The 19,430-nt window shown below is 34.0% G+C and overlaps 1 protein-coding gene across 18 annotated transcripts in view; it reads right to left on the bottom strand.

The window, feature by feature from the left end:
* The window catches only part of LOC127069924 (TWiK family of potassium channels protein 18-like), a 209,708-nt gene that overhangs the window by 36,722 nt on the left and 153,556 nt on the right, over positions 1-19,430 (bottom strand). For all 18 annotated transcript variants that reach the window (XM_051007666.1, XM_051007652.1, XM_051007655.1 and 15 more), the window contains 2 exons: positions 16,648-18,293; positions 16,012-16,303 (listed from right to left, as the gene is read on the bottom strand). In XM_051007666.1, the coding sequence (XP_050863623.1) occupies positions 16,012-16,303; positions 16,648-17,019 (664 nt within the window). In that variant the 5' untranslated portion in view covers positions 17,020-18,293. The remainder of the gene's footprint in view (positions 1-16,011; positions 16,304-16,647; positions 18,294-19,430) is intronic.

The following is a 19,430-nucleotide window of genomic DNA, read 5'->3' as shown; positions in this document are numbered from 1 at the left end:
TCTCTCTTTTGCTCTTTGTTTCTCTGCTTGAACGATTAAAAAATTTTTTATCGTTCGTGTCGCTCGTAGAACGCACCTGACGGGAAGTGCATTACGGGCTCGAACAGAATGTCGGAATTCGAAATAATTTCACGTTTTCGACGACGTCGGAGAGGAGTGTAGAGAGTTCGGTGGGGATAAAAAGAGGGGAGAGAGAGAGAGAGGGAGAGAGAGAGAGAGGGAGATTGAGGATGAGGGTGAGAGAAAGGAAAAAGGGGTGATGGACAATAAAAATTTATTCGGTCAGCCGAGCGGCTGTTCGTGGCTCTCGGTCGTTGCAAATCCCCATCCTTCTCTCTTCTTCCCCCTGCTACCACCTGCTACCGACTACCATTCGAAAATTCATTCAAATTTCATCCATCTCTTTTTTTCCTTTCTTTTTCCCTTTTTTCCCCTTCTTTTTTTCTCCTTCTGTCCCTTTTTCTACCTTTTTCTACTCTTTCTTATTCACTAACCTTCTCCCTACGAATTTAGAATTCTTTTTTCGTTGCGATTTCGGCAATCTGATTCACCCATCGATGAAAGAAATAAGAGGAGCGATTGTTCTTCGGATGAGAAAAGAAAGAAAGAAAGAAAGAAAGAAACAAAAATGAAACGAAAGGAAAAGAAAAAAAGAAAAATAATAATAATGACGAAATAAAAAGAGTATATGGTTGAGAGGGTTTTCATGTCGACGGTCATGATGGATTTATAGAGAATAGGTATGTGATTAATTAAAGTCGAAAACGAGAGATGCCCGTTAGCTTATGATTTTGCGTGGTCTCAGGTATAATCTAACAAGCCTTGATTATTTTTATCCCATTGACGTGCTTATGCTTATAGATAATAATAGATGTTTCTTGCTATAGATAGAGGGTAGCAGCAAAAAAGGGCAGAAGAAAGGAAAGAAAAAGAAGAAGCAAAGAATAGAAAAAAAAATAAAAGGGATACAAAAACGAAACAAAAATGTAATGCTTTTTTACATTTTACGTCGACAAGAGGACGTAGAAAACGACGTACAGTAAAGAAATAGTTTCAACTTTGGAAAAACATGGAGAGTATATATATATATATATATATATTGTAGTATAGTAGTATAGTAGTACACTAGTTTGTATGAAAAGCGAATGGCGATCTTCGAAGTTTCTCTCTACTTTCGTAAACTAGGAAAATTTACGAGAGAATCCAATTGTCGAAGACTTTAAAAAGATGGTCCTTCAAAGATTCTTCGGACTTGTCGAAGGGAGAAGAATGTTTACTTCGAAACGAAGAATAGATAGACAGATAGATAGAGATAGAGATAGAGAGATAGATAGATAGATAGAGAGAAAGAGAGAGAAGATACGAGCAAAAAAACAGAGCAAAAAACAAAGCAAAAACAAAAAAAAAAAAAACAAAAAAATACTTGAACCAAAATCTCTCTACTTTTCCTTTCAGACGCGTCTCGTGCATATTCAAAAGTTTTGCGCCAAATTTGCAGGGGTTTTGTTATGCTAAGATCGGCCGGAAAGGATTCAGGCTTGTATTCTTTGCTCTTAGCATATTTCTTAGATATTTCCAACATTAGTATATCTATGCTTTCCCTCTCTTTTTAAATTATTCTTTCATTTATAGTATCTTTTCATTTCTCGGCACTACCCTTCATCATCATCATCATCATCATCATCATCATCATCATCATCATCATCTTTCTTCTTCTTCTTCTTCTTCTTTTTATTATTTTTCTTCTTATTCTTCTTTTTCTTTTTCTTTACTATTTATCTTTATATCATCTTAGTTCATTTCATCTCTCTATTTCTCTTTATTTCTCTCTCTCTCTCTCTCTCTCTCTCTCTCTGTCTTTCTGTTCTTACGTCCATTTACATCAGCAGCTTTAATTATTCTTCATGTTATTTTATCTTCACTCGAGGTAGAAGCAGCACGTCATATTCGGTTTTTTTTTCTTCTTCTTTCCTCTACTTTCTTTTCTTTTTTTTTTTTCCTTTTTTTCATCCTCCTCCCTCCTCTTTATTTGAAAGCCAAGCGCATAGGGAACGCATTCAGGGTCGAACGAACCGACGAAATTTCTCCGATAAATCTTTCTCGTAATTTTCTACGTTATCGAATGCGAACGCTTATTCATACATGCGTATAAGTGTTTCGTAATCTTCTGGACCTATTTTTATATTGCAATTATTACTGATTTGCTTTTATATTAATTATAACAAAAAATCCAAACACACACACACACACACACATACACATATGTACATCGTGATGAAGCAAAATCATAAATGGACGATTGGTATCAACGATTTGAAAAAAAGCAAGGTCACGTTTTGATAAATAATGTTAAAATAATCGTACTCATCCTTTAATATTTTCATATAAATTATCATTTTTCTGTACGAGACAAACAGAGAAAGAGAGAGAGAGAGAGAGAGAGAGAGAGAGAGAGAGAGAGAGAGAGAGAGAGAGAGAGAGAGAGAAACAGACGTTAATGTTGAATAATGGAGTTCGTTTCGTTACACGGACGGAAGTTTATAAACGTGGTTTTACGATCTCCATCTTTCTCAAAGTTCCTTTTTGCGAAATTGCAAAAATGTTTCGAACTATTCCACGGCATCCAAGGAGAAAGATATTAATGAGAGAACTCCGATCGATGCTAAGCTATACCGTAAAAGCTTGCCCGGTAAACAAGGAATGAGTTTTTGAAAGGGCACATACCATTTCCTATATTCAAGAACATATGAAATGATATAACGTTTCATTTTTTTCTTGTCGAACTTTCTTCTTCCGTTTTGTTGGTTAAAATTAAAGAAGAAGAAAAACGAGAAGAACAAAAAAGATAGAAAGAAAAAGAGAAAGTAAAACAAAAGGAGAAAGAGAGAAAGAGAAGAATAGAGACAAGAAGAGGGTAAGAAGAAAAATAATCTTCGTACGTAATTAGATATTCTTTCGCGTTGAAGTGAAGTCGAGTTCTGCAGTATGTTACCACCTACACACACACACAAATACAGAGAGATGGAGAGAGAGAGAGAGAGAGAAGATACCTCTACACGTAAACACATCTTTTCCACGTTTTCTTAGGTAAGCCAGTCTTCTTTGTTTGACGCATTAATCAAGAGCAACTTTTCTCTCTTCTTTCGAACTCATTTTGATCCTTTTTTTTACTTTTCTTATTCGGACCTCTTCTAGTTCTCTCTCTCTCTCTCTCTATTTCTCATTCTACTACGTTCTTGTGAGATATCTCTCTCTCTCTCTCTCTCTCTCTCTCTCTCTCTTTCTCTTCAACACTATTTTTCTTCCGTAGCAATTCTCTCTCTTTCTTTCTATCTAGCTTCTAACGATCTTTCTTTCGGATATCGCGGTTTTCTCAAGCTCGTTTCACGCTAGTTTTCGTTCGCTCGATTAATTGTGTCGTTGGTATCAACAGTAAAAGAAACTATTAAAAGAAACGTTTTCTTCTTATAGTTCGAATAAGTCGTAAAGAAATGAGAATAAATTTGGGATTGTACTGAAGAAGTTTAACGAAGCCGGATAGGAAGGGGAAAACTGTATAAATAAATGTATAAGTTAATATACGACGAATTTCTTTTTATTCCTTTCTTTCGTCTCTTTTTCTTATGTAATAATTTTCCAAACTGTACGATCAATTACAAATTCTATTTATCTTTATCGATTAAGAAAGAAAGACGATCTCCGAACGGAGATTTCAATTAACTATTTTAATTAATTATTCGTTCTTTTTCCTTTCCTCTTTTCTTTTTCTTTTCTTTCTTCCTTAAACTCGATGGTATCTCTCGTTTGCGAAAGTTCCAAGGATAATGAAGGTAAGAAGAGAAAGAATTTAACGAGAAGAAGGAAAACTAAAAACTCGTAGAACGAATGATGTCGTTTGTTTTATCACGAGTAAAAAAAAAAAGAAAAAAGAAAAAGAAAGAAAGAAAAAAAAAAGAATTTATCTATTATGGGAACGGTGACAAATGGATGAATGGAAAGGATGGGGAACATCGAAAAAAAAGGAAATAAGAAAAAAAAAAAATATCTTAGAAAGGAGAGAGCACAAGAAGAAGAAAGAGAATGGAAGATAAGAAGCGCGAAAACACTGACGAGATTAAAAACGCTTTTTACTTGACGTATGCTAGATTCCATGTGAGAACTAACGATCGATCATTTCTATGCATTACCATTTTCTTGAAGCGAATTTAGAGTCTTGAAGAAGAGAGGGGATATAAAGAGAAAAAAAAAAAGAAAGAAAGAAAGAAAGAGATAGAGAAATCCATCTTCTTGGAATGTCTGACATGAACGAAATGCATTCTTGCAATTGAACTCATGTTTTCTTTTTTTTGTTTCTTTTTTCTGTCATAATCACGTATTATTTATGAATAATATACATATATACATTTATGAAATATAATATCGGATAATATACATATATAGATACATAACGAAAATGAGAAAGATGATATGTCCAGTTCGTATTAATATATTGATGTCTATACATCAATTTTATATATATATATATATATATATATATATATATATATAGTTTTATAGATTGATTGATCAACGATATTAATATTAATAATCTATATACGTAAAATTTGTTCAATATTAATGTAACATCGAATTATGGAATAAACAGACAAATTGGTTTTTTGTATCGACTTATTGTTAGATGTATACGATAGATATGAAAGGAGTTACTCGTATTATGCAAATGACCTATTCGATAGATTCTCACGCGATGGGGAAAATAAAATCGAAAAGCCATTACGATTCACCGATAACGGTCGAGATTCTCCCTTTCCACTTTCGTATCGATAGAAAGTAAGGAAGGATAAAGAAAATAGGGAACGAAAATAGCTATTTTATGGCATCGAAATGGAAAAGACACACGGAAGGCGCCGAAGAATGTCTGTCGACAGAAAGGGGAAGTGAGAATCGAGAAAGTAGAAAGCGTGCTTTTGTGATTCGAATGGCCTTGGATAGAACGGAAGAAAGAAAGAAAGAAAGAAAGAAAGAAAAAGGACAAAAATCTACCTTCGTCATATTCCTCGATAGTTTCTGTTCTACCTGAATTGGCAATGCGATTTCGATCTTTTACTTTTTTTTTATAAACAAATGAAACGGAAAAAAAGGAGAGAAGAAAACTGTCGACGAAGGAAGAAGAAGAAGAAGAAGAAGAAGAACAAAAAAAGAACGGAAATATCTTGTACCTTTTATTTATAAACGCATTTATTTATAAACGTCGGTTATAAATAATAATAATAAAAAAAAAAAAAATGTAGAAAAATGTAGAAATATCTTCCATGGGAGATATGACAGAAAAAATTTAAACAAGCTACGTTCAATCGTACGAAAATCGAGTAATGAATTTCAATGAAAAATCCCTTTCGATCGAATGCGTCGGAACGCGTTGCGTAGCGTCGCATCGCGTCGCATTCATGATAAAAGAGAGGGAAGATTTGGACGAAGCTAATTTAGCGTAAATTAGAACGGGTCGTTATCGACGCTGGTGCTTTTCGATTTGCAAAACGTGAACGTTTCCCATGAATCAGTCCCATTCCAATCGGATTTTCAGCACTTGTCGATTTCTCGCAACGTCGATGACAGTATTCAAAAGCAATCTATCTGTGGGTCGTTGAAGAGTACGAGAGAGAGAAAGAGATAGAGAGAGGAGAGAGGGAAAGGGAGAGAAAGAGAGAGAGAGAGAGAGATAGCCAAATAGGATGATGGGGGTCGGAGCAACGTGCTATACTGCTACCGAAACGGCGACAAATTGTGATTAGTCGGCAACCCTTCTCGCCTAGCAATCCATTAGCGAGGTGCATACCAAACGACGGTAGTCGTTCTGTCTATATATCTATATACACTTCTCTAGCTCTCTAGATCTCTAGCTATCTTTCTCTCTCTTTCTTTCTGTTCGTTCGTTCCTTCGTCACTGTCTCTCTTCTCTTTCACATCTTCCCTTTCTCTCTCTTTTTTTTGTCCCTTCAAGAAATAGCCGGCAGAGTCGTCTTAGGGTACGTTCAAATCTTCTGATTAAAATTTGTGAAATTGCTGTGGATCTCTGTGCATGACTTTAGACTTTCTAAGAGGAAGAAGAAGAAGAAGAAGAAGAAGAAGAAGAAGAAGAAGAAGATAGAAAACAGTCTAAAATAGAGAGCCTGTAAGATTTTTCTTACTGAAAGAGATCAGCTCGGTGAAACTCGGTTGGAAAAAAAGTAAGTAAGTAGAAAATGAAGAAGAAAATAACGAGATAAGACAAAAGAGTAGGTAATGGTACATCGTGTCAAGAGACAACAACCATTGGTATATAGGGTAGGGAGGATAGAAGGGTGGGAAGGGTAAAAACTTAAGAGATCATGGTAAGGTATATAGATATCTTCATTCTCAAAGTTTTTTGTGTGAAAAATATATATATAATGTACATTGTATATATATATATATATATATACACAATATAAATTAATACTATAATAAGTAATATTATATTATATACTTAGAATATATGTGTGTGTGTAATATATATATATATATATGTATATATATATATTTATCTAGCTATCTATAATCCATGTGACCCTATAACGAGGATGAGATTATGGTCGGAAATGCATGCGAGGAACAAAAGTGTTACTCGGACGAGCAACCACGATGATTAATGAGATCTTGCGTGTCTTGTGGTTATCGCTTTTCCGTCTCGTTAGATGGTGAGATATTAACCCCTGTTACGAGTCTATTGGGGGGTCTATCAAGCTCGGTTAAATACATCACCGATGTATGCTTACATAAAATGAAATTGTTATTAAAGTGGAACGACAGTTCACTCTTCGTAGTTCTTTTCTATTTTTTTTTCTCTACTCTCTCTCCTCCTCTTCTTTTTATTTTTCCCCCTTCAAACTGGATTTTAAATATAAATTTCAAGTTTTATTTTTGATTTTTCTCCGTCTTTTTGTTTTCCTTTTTTTTTTATTTTGTCGATTCCCAATTGTCCGATTCCCATTCGCGATCGATATTTAAAGAGAGATAGATAGACAGACAGACAGAGACAGAGACAGAGAGAGAGACAGAGAGACAGAGAGAGAGAGAGAGAAAGACACGCATATATACATATACACAGAGACACACTTGCAAAGCGAACTCGAAAAGTTAGTAGGTACGTTTAAATTCAATGTGGATATACCAATATTCCATATCGTCTGGCACTTTGAAAAGAATATAGAAAGAATAAAAGTCGTTCGCTTGCTCTTGCCATTTTAGAATACTACGCACTGTCTGCAGGTGATGCAGGCAATATCCTTTTTCGAAGGATAAAACCGTCGACGGTTTCGAGGATACCCGTTACTTTTCGTTTCTTTCTATCTAACTCTAAGAAGGAAGTTAGAGAAAGAGAGAGAGAGAGAGAAAGAGAAGAGAGAGCTAGCTATACATCCGATGTTATTTTCTGAATATGTAGAACAGTCCCGACTCTATGTCGAGGCAACTGGCCAAATATTCATGCGACCTCATATCGAGGAATGCAAACGTACGAATCATCTATATATATATATATCTATATATACATATATATATATATCTCTCTTTCCTTTCCTCTACGTCCATTTTACTACCCTTTCTGTCTCCCTCTTTGACGATACGTAAACCGGATTATGCATCAATGTATACTAGTCAATAGATCTCCCTAACATAAGAGGCATTCGATATGCGAAGTAGGATAAGGTGAAGTATGAAAAGGTGAAGAGGCTTGTGCCTGATCCACCGCGACGCATCTTCGTTCGAAAGAGAGAAAAAGAAAGAAAGAGAAAGCAAGAGAGAGAGAGAGACAAAAAAAAAGGAATACTTTAGTGTCCTCGCTCCTTTCAACGATATATATAAATTTATGGGGTTGTGCGTGTGTATACATATGTATATGTCTCACAAGACGCACAAAAGGGATAAAGCAACGGTGCAAAAGTATCCAAAGTAAAAATACAATTCTAAGCCGACAAGGGATTCCGTAAGTCCGTAATATGGTGAAACGCGACGATTTTCCTCGAATGCGAACACATTTCTCGAGTTTACACACCGTCTGAAATATCTTCTACCGAGGAGAGTATACTGTTTTTCCTGGAATGCGAACGCCATTGAAGAAAAGAATCAAACGACGTGGTTGCTACCCCACTGCGACAATTCCCATTGCGACACATGCATATATATGTATGTATATATTATATATTTACACAAATTTATTATACATGTCTATGCATAAATATATGTGTGTGTGTGTATATATATATATATATATATATAGATATATTTATTACGTATGTATGAACATTGGTGTATGAACTCGTTTAATATTTATAACGAAGCAGAATAGGTGTAATGACAGTAAGCTCGAGTGAGTACGGGTTTGCCAATCAGCTAATGGAACTGGTATGCTTGTCATAACTGCAATTGCGTTGCCAAAAAGTTTTCCATATGAAATTAGTCCGCGTTGGATAGCCTATGCTTTGGGGGTAATAACATAAATCCCATGTGATATTGCTGTAAATGAATTACAAAAGAAATAATAAAAGGAACGTAGGTACGTGTACATTCTATTCTATTCTTTTTTCCTTTTCTTTTTTTCTCTCTTTTTTCTTTTCAATCTTCTTCCCATTTACATAAACATTCGTTCGTAATCGATTGTAATAATCGATAATCATTTTGATTATTAACTTGTCCCTATCATTTGGAATCTTTCGATGAAATATTAACTTTCTTAGAAGAATACCGAGGAATGTTAAATGAGAATAGAGGGTAGTATAGAAAAGCGCAAGAAATATAGGAACTAACGTAAGACAAGTGACCTTAGATCTTAGAAGTTTGTTTGTTCTCTTCATAGATACACCAGGACACGTTTGAACACTTTTCATAGACGTCCCCGAGAGAGATTTTTCGAGCTTATAACTTTGCTGGTTTAACCTTAAGAAAAATATACCTTGGAAAGAATCGATTGCCGAGGAATAAAAAAAATGTATGATCGGTTGAACGTGAGTTAACATAAAATATCGAAAATCCTTCGATAAATTTAAATAGGACAAAATGCGTAATATTTAAGGGAAAATTTGCAGCAGTGGCAAACTAGAGAAATAAAATGGTTTCGTTTCGTGGCTGCTCACTCGGTTCGTGTTCCGTTAAGTGGGTGGGGCTGCACAGCTCTATCGCTCTCTCTCTCTCTCTCTCTCTCTTCCCCCCCTCTCTCTCTTTCACACACATACACACTTTCGTCTGGAGCTCTGCCGATCGATAAACAGTCCGAATCAAAATTCTCGAGGAAGACCTTAGCAGCGATGATGAAATATCGTCTATCCTCATAAAAGATCCTAACGAAACTCGAAAACTCGTTTGTTGTGTGTGTCTGTGTGTGTGTGTGTGTGTGTTTGTGTATATATATATATATAATTTCCTGGCTGGCAGTAGATGAAAGAGAATTTACGATAGGGGATAATATAACTTGTTCCTTTATACCTCATATTTTTTGATCCATCTCAGAGACATAGAACAAAGATAAGAAAGAAAGAAAGAAAGAAAGAAAAAGAGAGAAAGAAAGAGAGAGAATAAAAGAGAAAAATATCGATATTTGTAAACATTATTTTTATCGTATCGTATTTAGATTCATTCCTTATTCTTTTCTCTTGAAATTTAAACTATAATATCATAATAATTTTATGGTTTATGGTGTATGGGGAGGTAGTGGATCGCGGAGTTTACTTACGGGTTAGAGTCAATTAGAAATTTGCTTAGCTCGTAAATTAAGAGGAGCCGCGATACTGAGTGAATTATCAAGACAAGTAGATTAGTATTGTATTACGAATAGGGAATAATGTCGCGAGAAGAGAGAGATGGGAAGGTATTTTTACGTAAATGAAGTGAGAGAAAAGTAGAAAGAGAGAGAGAGAGAGAGAGAGAGAGAACAAGAGAAACTTTACAGTGATGCGATGTCACACTTTAGAAACTAACGTTTCATCCTTAAAAAATTCTGTCTTCTTTTCTAATGGAAAAGGAAGATGATGTTTTATTATTTTTATTTTTCTCCGGCAAACACTTGATAAATTTTATTTCTCTCTTTCTCTTTCTCTCTCTCTCTCTCTTTCTCCTTCTTTCTTTCTTTCTTTTTCTTTCTCTTTATCTTTGTCTCGTATAAAATTAAAATTGATCGCGTTTATTATTATTTCTTCCAGCGAATCTCTTTCTTTTAAATATAACGATTTCATTTTAGAAGGATGCATTTTATTTAGTGAGAAAATTATTTCTTTAATAATAAGGAATAGATATTATAGATATTATAAATCAAATATTATCAATTATTTCTTTAATAAAAATAATAAATATTGTATTAAGAAAATATATGACAAAATGATTAAAAATATATATATATATATATTTATATGTATATATGTGTACGTGTAACGCTCGTTTTTATATCGTTTCTAATTAATTCATATAACATTTGGAATCTAATCCAAACTCTGTTCATCCCTCATCTGCCGACGTATCACCAAAACCTTCTATTTCACTTCTCTCTCTCTCTCTCTCTCTCTAGTCCCTATGAAACTCGATAATAAACTTTTTGCCGAGCCGTAGTTTAATCATATCGTTTCCTATTGCCAGCTTTACCGAAATTAATATTCCCTTAGAACGTTAGACATTTTTTTTTCAACGTTTCTAATCTTTTCTAACTTACTTAAACATTAAAATCAATCGATCGTTCCTTTTTCCAAATGTTAAACCACGAAAATTCTAACTTGATCGTAGAATTGTCTCTATTTATAATTAAATATTACATATTGGCAAAGGTTCAAAGTATTCTCTTAGATTAATTTTGATGATAATTTCTTTTAACGTTTAACGTAGATAAAAATTATGAATAAAACGATAACCCGAATAATACTTTTACGTAGAGTCGTTCGTTCCGTTGAAAAAGAGAAGAAATAAAAAAAAATAAAAATAAACAAAAAGAAAAAGAAAAAGAAAAAAAAAAATATATATATATATATTAGGCAATTTGTTAACGAACTTGGTAGACGGAAAAAATGTAACTTTATTGTCGGAATGACGTAACCGTGCGATTAATCAAACCGTGACTAACTCAACTTTACCTATCTGTTTCCGTCAGTTTCGTTAATAAGAAAAGTGAATTATCTCGTATTAATTAGATCTAAAGCTTTCTTATTATCCTGTTCGAAAAATTTCTCTTTTTTTTCCTCCTTCTTTCTTTCTTTTTCCTTTCACAAACTCGACAATAATTTTTATAATCTATATATTAAATTTTTCTTATCTGTTCTTCTCTCTCACTCTCTCTCTCTCTCTCTCTCTTTCTCTCTCTCTTTTTCGTATTTTTTGATCTCTTGACCTCTCTCTCTCTCTCTTTTTTTTTTCGAGAATATACTCTATACGCTTGCCCCGTCGTTGAGTTTTTTCGCTCTATTTTTTTTCCCCTATTTTTTCCCCCTTTTCTCTCTCTCTCTCTCTCTCTCTCTTTTTTTTTTTTACATTTCGAGCAATATCGTCCCTTTGATACCAAGGAAACGCGCATGAACTATTTCTTTCTAATAGTAGAACGCAGATGTATACAAGATTCTCTTCGCGTTCAAACGCGAGTCGATAAAAAAGTACAGCGATATGGTCCGTAATTAACTTGTCGTATGACGTTTAAAAAAGAACAGAAAAGGATGAAGTGTATGAAATAGAGAGAAAGAAAGAAAGACAGAAAGAAAGAAAGGAAAGAAGAACGAAGAGAAGAGAGAGAGAGAGAGAGAGAGAGAGAGAGAGAGAGAGAGAGAGTGAGAGTGAGAGAGAGAGAAAAGAATTCAGTTGGATTCAACAAAAAGTCGAGTGGTTCTCCGCAAAAGAAAAGGAAAGAGGGAATGGTAAAGGAGAGTGCAAATTATGGTTCTCGACTAAGAGAAAGAGAAAGAATTAATTCGCGAAACGAATTCTCTCATTTAAATGTCTTGTCCTTGACGTCGATCGTCCGTATTTTTCTAATGTATAACAAAAAAAAAAAAAAGAAAGAAAAGAAAAGAAAAAAGTATTCGAATCGTAATCCATTCTTTCTTGTTTTTCCATCCTCTTTTCTTTTTTTTTTTAAATCGCACGTTTAAATCGCAATCTCCCCTAAAAAAAAAAAAAAAAAAAGAAAAAAAAAAGGTTATACGTAAGCGCGTACGTGGATACAGCGATTAATTTCGATCGAAACGAATATATTAAATTCGCTCGATAGGAAACGGCCGATGATGGTAATTTTGTTCTTTTTTTTTTTTGTTTTTTTATTTCTCTTTTCTTTTTTTCTTATATTACGGTGATATCGAAATGATCCCGAGATCGAAAATATATCATGGTTGTTGGATCGTTGTAGAACGCTTTTAAGCTTCGCGAAACCTGCCTAGAAATCGTAATGTAACTTTCTAATTAGCAATTCCGAAACATGGCCCGACTCGGTAAAAGAGAGTAAGGATGAATCTCGATATTAGATTTGAAAGTTAATTAGCTCTCTCTCTCTCTCTCTCTCTCTCTCTTTTTCTTTCTCTCTCTTTTCTCGGCGTTCGAAAAAAAGAGGAAAAGAAAAGCTCGAGGATTTTTTCACCCACTACTCCAACTCCTCCCCTCTATTTTCCCTCGAGTTCTTTTTCTACTCTGGTTAATAGCACTGAGGGAAAAAAACTGCATAGGTACGAAAAAGCTTTTTGGTGACACATGCATACATATAGTCGTACGTGTGCATGCGCGCGCGCGTGTGTGTATATATATATATATATATATTCTACCTTTCTATTACTATCCCTTTTCTCGAGTATATTTCATAATTCCCGCGCTTGTTACCAACACGTAACGATAAAAACAATTGTGTCGTATTAAGCACGAGTTCGTACCTACACGAAAATAATATTGCATTAATATTGTATAAATGTGTATACGTAATCGAAAGCTTGCAATTAAAAAAGAAAGGAGAAGAAAGTGTGTGTGTGTGTGTATGTGTGTAAATGATGGTTACAACGAAAGATCGAGATCTACTTAAATCTTTGTTGGACCTATAATTGATTTAAACTACTCAGTCTGTATATATATATATATATATATATATATATATATATATATATATATATATAATTTAATATAATATTAATTAATATATAGTAATTTATATATATAATAATTATTATTATTATAATTAATTTAAACTACTGAATCTTTATATATATATGTAATTTAATATATTAATTAATATTAATAAATATATATTAATTAAACTATAATTATATATATATATACACACATAAATTAATATTTACCATCAATTATTTTCTTTCTACTTTTCTAGTTTCTTTTTTTTTGTGTTTCTTGTTGCTTTCTTTATTTTCTTTTTTTTATATTTAATACACACACACACATGTATATATATGTATATATATAATAAAAGAGAAACCGTAATCGATAAAAATCCTATTTCTCTTGCGAATCCGCTGTTGGTCCAAAAGCTCAACGATTACAAAAGAAGAAATATGATATCGATAATTCGATAATCCTCTTCGGGTTGGTCGGTTCGCGGAATCGCGTTTACGATGGCCCTCCTCCTATTTCTTTTTAAATGCCGACAAACTCGCGGACTTCCAATCTGTTTCAGTAATAACCGTGGCAAACGATCGGACGTGACGTCATTGGTTTCGTTCAGACTGACCATACCAGGAGTAATATTGTCGTCTTTCTATTACCTCGAAGCAACGATTCCAATCTCTATGGTAAAAGGACAAAAGATTTCCAACTATATACCACCATTGCCTATTATAAGCTAATGTCCAACTTTGTTTGCCTTGAAAATTGATGCCAGCCCTCATATTGGTCCTTCTCCTCCTCCTGTTTCGTCCTTACCATTTTAAACAACGATTTCCTGTCTCTTCTAAATATTGAAAAGCTTTCCCTCGTTAAAAATTCATCCCCCATATTCTACATATTCTACAATCTTCTCCATTTCCATCTAATGATCCAAGACAGGTAAATGTAAAACCGGAGAGAAAAAGAAAAAAAGAAAAAAAGAAAAAGAAAAAGAGAGAGAGAGAGAGAGAGAGTAAGATAAAGAAGATAAGAAAAAGAGACAACATGTTCCCTCATTTTCCTTATAATTTTATTTTTAACGGAGAAATAGAGATATCCTATTAAATTTTGTCGAGGTAGCAACAGTAGCAGCAGCAGCAGCAGCAGCAGAAATAGCAGTAACAGCGGTAGCAGCAGAAGTAGCAGTAGTAGTAGAGAACTTGTGCTTAGATCGTGAAACCTGAGAGCACGTGTCAACAAACCCTAAACGAACTTCAGAATTTGATCGCTCGAATGCAAACTCCGAACTTAGAGAATATGCACCTATGCTAGAAGTTAACGACTGCGATAACTTCCCTTTTGATATAGCCCTTGTAGTCGCTATAGTTTTGAGATTAATGTGATTAGGTCGTATAGATACACGCGATAACGATCAAAGCCTTCTATATAGTCTACTTGAATAGTGGACAGTATTGGCAGGAGTAGTAAAGACGTATGGATAGTCAGCCGAGAGTACAAGTAACGTGGTTCCATTATTGGTTGAACTAAAGTATAAGTAGAGTGGCTCGATCAATGGTCAAGCTAAAATGCAGGTAGTTTCACTCGTACGAAGGTTATCGGTTGGAGTAACGTGTAAGTAGTTTCGCTCGGTTATCGGTCAGGCAGAAAAGACTAAGTAGTTTAAATAGATTATAGGTCGAACAACGATTTAAGTAGATCTCCTCGATCTTTCAGATTCTAACGATATCACAAACGTAAAACAAAAAATTAAAAAAATGCATAAAAAACAGAAACATTGATTTAGTTTTTCTGTCATTCGAAACAACGTTTGATATTTTTTATTAAGAAGATATTGTAAAAAATACGTAGATAAAGTTTTGCGAATCGAACGATTGTTTGTTTGTTTGGATGATAGACAAATTTAGAAGTGATTTAGATAAACAAGATAATTATCATCAGGCTGTTTTAGCATAGGAAGAAATTCGAGGACAATAAGATTCAGAAGAGAGTCTTGATACATCTAACTTGCTAAATAACAGGTACCAGATCTTTCTCGTATTGAAATCAGGAAATTACTATGAACGTTGACTCTATTTAGCTATCGCTACTATTACTACTACTAATACTACTACTACTATTGCCGCCGCTGCTGCTGCTGCTGCTGCTGCTGCTGCTGCTGCAAATGATCCTGTCAAGCTTCAGAAGTCACTACAAGCAGAGTTAAATTATATGATATTTGCTTTCAGTAATTAACCGTTCATGCAGTAATGTTTCTCCTCAAGTAGGGTACTTTCTCTCTCTCTCTCTCTCTCTCTTTCTCTTTCTCTCTCTCTCTCTATACCTACTGATCTATTAATTACATACAAATATTATAGCACGACGTCGGCTTATTTTCTATTCGGTACTCTTTGAACAGATACAAATCTTCCGTATGACATCGAAATAAGAAAAGCGTCGTATTCGTATTTCCCATAATTTTATCGACTAACCATAACTAATAATTTGTCTTTATTACTCATTGTTCGGATCAACGATAAATTATATTGGAAATCACTCTCATTAAATCTTATACCCTTTCTATATTTTTTCTCTTTCACACTTTCTCGTTTTACATAACATAAATTCAACAACGTCCAGTCGGAACTGACAATCAGTTTCAAAGGCTGATAAATTTCTGATCGATAGATCGATCAAAAAAAAAAAAAAAAAAATAAAAAAAAGAAAAAGAAAGAAAAAAAGAAAAAAAGAAAAGTAGGGTATCTCAATTTCTAATTCCACAACACTAATCTACCTATAGAATTAGCATTATTAATTCAATGGCTTACTCGAAGACGATAGAAGCTCTTCCTTGAATGTTTAAAGAACCTCTTGAATCTCGGACTAGGTATTAGCTATAGGATAGTAATCTGTATCCCTAGAATATTTAATTACGAGAGAGTAAATACTCACCTAGGGTAGTCAGTACTGTTAAAGAATATAGAAACGCCTTGGCGAAGTTCCACTCGTACTCGGGTATTCGTCGTTCCGTGACACTATCGCCGTTTACACCGGTACTACCGGTGTACGTGCCAGTATTCTGTGTCGCCATCATGTCCTCCGTGATCCTTTTCACCAGTTGATCCTGAAACCGTGCGATCTCTTGCGCGGCCAATCTCGTCCAATTTTCACGGTAGAGAATGTTCAAGCTTTCCGTGAGTATCCATATATTTTCGACGGTTTTCGCGCGTGCTTCGTTATTTACCTTGACGAACGATTAAAAAGGAGAAACAAAAAAACAAATTATTGTAATTATTTTCGCAATGACTTTCATATTACTTTTGTATCATTATTTGTCATTTTCATTTATTGATATTACTCATTCATTTTATTATCATTTATTTCATTTATCTATACATTTTCATTTACTTGCGTCGCGATATTTATCATCTTTGTATAGTTTCATTTCGTATTAAATAATTGCAAGAATTTCAGTGGAACGTAAGATAAATTGAAAAAAAAAAGAAAGGAAGAAAAAAGATAAAAGAAATAGAAATTAATCGATCGTCTTTATCTTCGTGGATTAATATTTGGAGATAATAAAATTACCTGCATCAACCAGGCTGTGGTATTCCTTTTATTAGATTGACTACTAACAGCAATGGTTGCCAACGCTCGATGTATCCCAACGTTGTCCGTAGAATCGGTACCACCCTCGATTGCAAGGAATATGAAACTTCCCAGTAACGTATAAGCGACCATTAATGCACATATACCAAGATTTATGGCGAAACCCTTTAGGAAGGATTGTTGGCTAGCCTTGTCTGGTATACCACCGAAACATAAGCATCTAACTTGTCTCGATGGATGCAAAGTTTTTGGATGTTCCGACGTAGTTCTTTTAAGGGACGAGGTGTTGCCATTATTGGCTGGCTTAAAACCCTCGTAAGCCCTATAATGTCTAACGTTGTCTTTCTCCATTCTCCCTCCAACCTTTTTCTCCTTCCTTTATCAAAGGATCACCACCTTTTTATTTTTATTACTCGGATAAAAACGCATTTGTCGCAAGGAAAGTATAATTCTTTGATATTTTCTCCCGTACGCGAGCATTTAGTCGTCTCGTTAAATTTAATTTTACGAAATGCGATTTGTATGTTGATAAGTTTGAAACGAAAAAAAGGGTAGATAGAAAAAAGAAAAAAAAAAATAAGGAAAAGAAAAAAAGAAGTAGAATGGACGAATAAAGAGTTCCTTTTTTTAATTGTACGCGTTAACCTTAAATGGTTACATTACCCTTTTAAAAGCACAGTTATCATAAATCTTTTTCTCTTTCTTTCAAGTTTAATACCTTCTCTCTCTCTCTCTCTCTCTCTCTCTCTGTCTCTCTCTGTCTCTTTCTCTTTCTCTCGTGTTCTCTTTGTCCGTTTATATATCTATCTTTTACTCAGATCTAACTCTTTCTAAGGAATCTCATTCTCGTCAAGGAATCGATCTATCGTCTTTCACTCTGCTTTCACTCTCCTCCGACGCGTCCATGTATAACCTTTTCTTTCTTGCCTCGCCACCCTCGAGCCACTTTAATTTGATATTAAATTTTTTTTAATGTACTATTAAATTTATGATCTAAAAGAAAAATAATAATTCTCGTTTCGTATCGACGTAATTATTTTCTTTAACGAAACATTTACAACGTCTTAAGTATGTTTCCCAATTTTTCGAATATATCGGTAACATGATCTTCAAACTTTTATAGGATATTTATCAGAGCGTTTAAAATGTTGTCTAATCAATCTTCGATATATTTCTTTAGTTTAGTATAATACAAGGTGAATCGTTTATTTTGTCGTCGATGTCCATTTGAATGTTTTCTTCTCTCTTTTTTTTTTTTTTACACGTACATAACTCCTTCTCTCTCTCTCTCTCTCTCTCTTTCTTTCTCTGTCTGTCTTTGTTTTTTTCCTCTATTTATCTTTATCGCATTCTGCTTTATCGTTCTCAGCAACAAATCCACTTTATATTCCACGTTTCAGCTGAGACTCCCTTAAAAATATTTCTTTAGCAAGCCGCTTCCTCTCCTTTCTCTTATCACTAACACCGAGATTCTTATTACGTTGCTCGACGAGACTCAATCGACTGGATGAGATTGTCGTTTCAAGATTCGACCGGAAGAACGAGGATGATCGATCGTACGAAACGAGCCAAGATATTTTCTTCATTTTTCGTTCCTGCCAACCGATGCGTTTCGGATGGATTTTCTGCAAAAACAAAACAAAAACAAATACATACGTACATACATACATACATACATACGTACATACATACATACATAATTTCAATAATTCTCTTTTCTTAATCAATATAAATCTTTCATTTCGTCGATAATTATTATCGTTACATATATACGTTCAATTAATTTATTCCTTGAAGATAGCAAAATTATTAATTTTAATTTCGACAGTTGCCGTAAGATATTTCTCTCTTTCTCTTTCTCTTTGGTAAGAAAAAGAAAAGAAAAGAAAAGAAAGAAGAAGAAGAAAAAGGTTAGATTACTAAGAGTTTAAAAGTATGAAACGATATGAACGTTCTTGAATAAGAAAACGGGAAGAAAATTCGTAACACTTTTTTTCCTAAAGTAAAGTTACCTACGCTCGACTACTTGAAAATACAGTAACGCTTTTAAAATACGCAAATGGAAATGGAAGAGCTGAGAGAGAAGAAAAGAGGAGAAGAAGGAGAAAGAGGAGAAAGAGGAGAAAGAGGAGAAAGAGGAGATGGAGAAGCGAAAGAAGGAGGAGGAGAATCGATGGGCGAAAACGGTCCATCGAGGAAGGAGAACAACGAGACAAGAGAAAAGGAGCGCGTCTTTAATCAGAGAAGGAGTTATCGTCAAGTTGTCGAGGGGTTGGAATGAATAAGAAATAACGCGTTCTCGCTCATCGCAGGTACTTACGAATGTAAATTTCCCTTTCTATTCCTCTCTTTCTATTTCTGTCCTTCTCTGTTTCCCTATCCATCTATCTTCATCTATCTTTTACTCTCAGGGTTGTCTGTCCCTTCAAAAAACAGAAACCCGAAGAACCATTTGATGAAAGTTTCAAGTGTTTGACGAAGAGAAATAAAGAAAGAAAGAATATATATAAGATATATTCAATATTCTAAAATATATATCTAAGATATATTTTATATTCTAGGATACACACACACACACACACACACACACATATATATATATATATAAAAGAATAGAAAGAAAAATAAAAACATAATATACTCTCACAGAAATTTAAAATTCTTAATGGAGAAAAAATTTACGAAATTAAACGCTAAAGGTAAAGTAAAAAAATAAATCAAAAAAAAAAAAAAGAAAAAGAAAAAGAAAGAAAGAAAGAAAA

This window comes from Vespula vulgaris, chromosome 17 (genome assembly GCF_905475345.1).
Source record: "Vespula vulgaris chromosome 17, iyVesVulg1.1, whole genome shotgun sequence".
Taxonomy (NCBI): domain Eukaryota; kingdom Metazoa; phylum Arthropoda; class Insecta; order Hymenoptera; family Vespidae; genus Vespula; species Vespula vulgaris.
The sequence above is the reverse complement of the archived record's forward strand: the minus strand, read 5'-3'. Positions and strand labels throughout refer to the sequence as shown.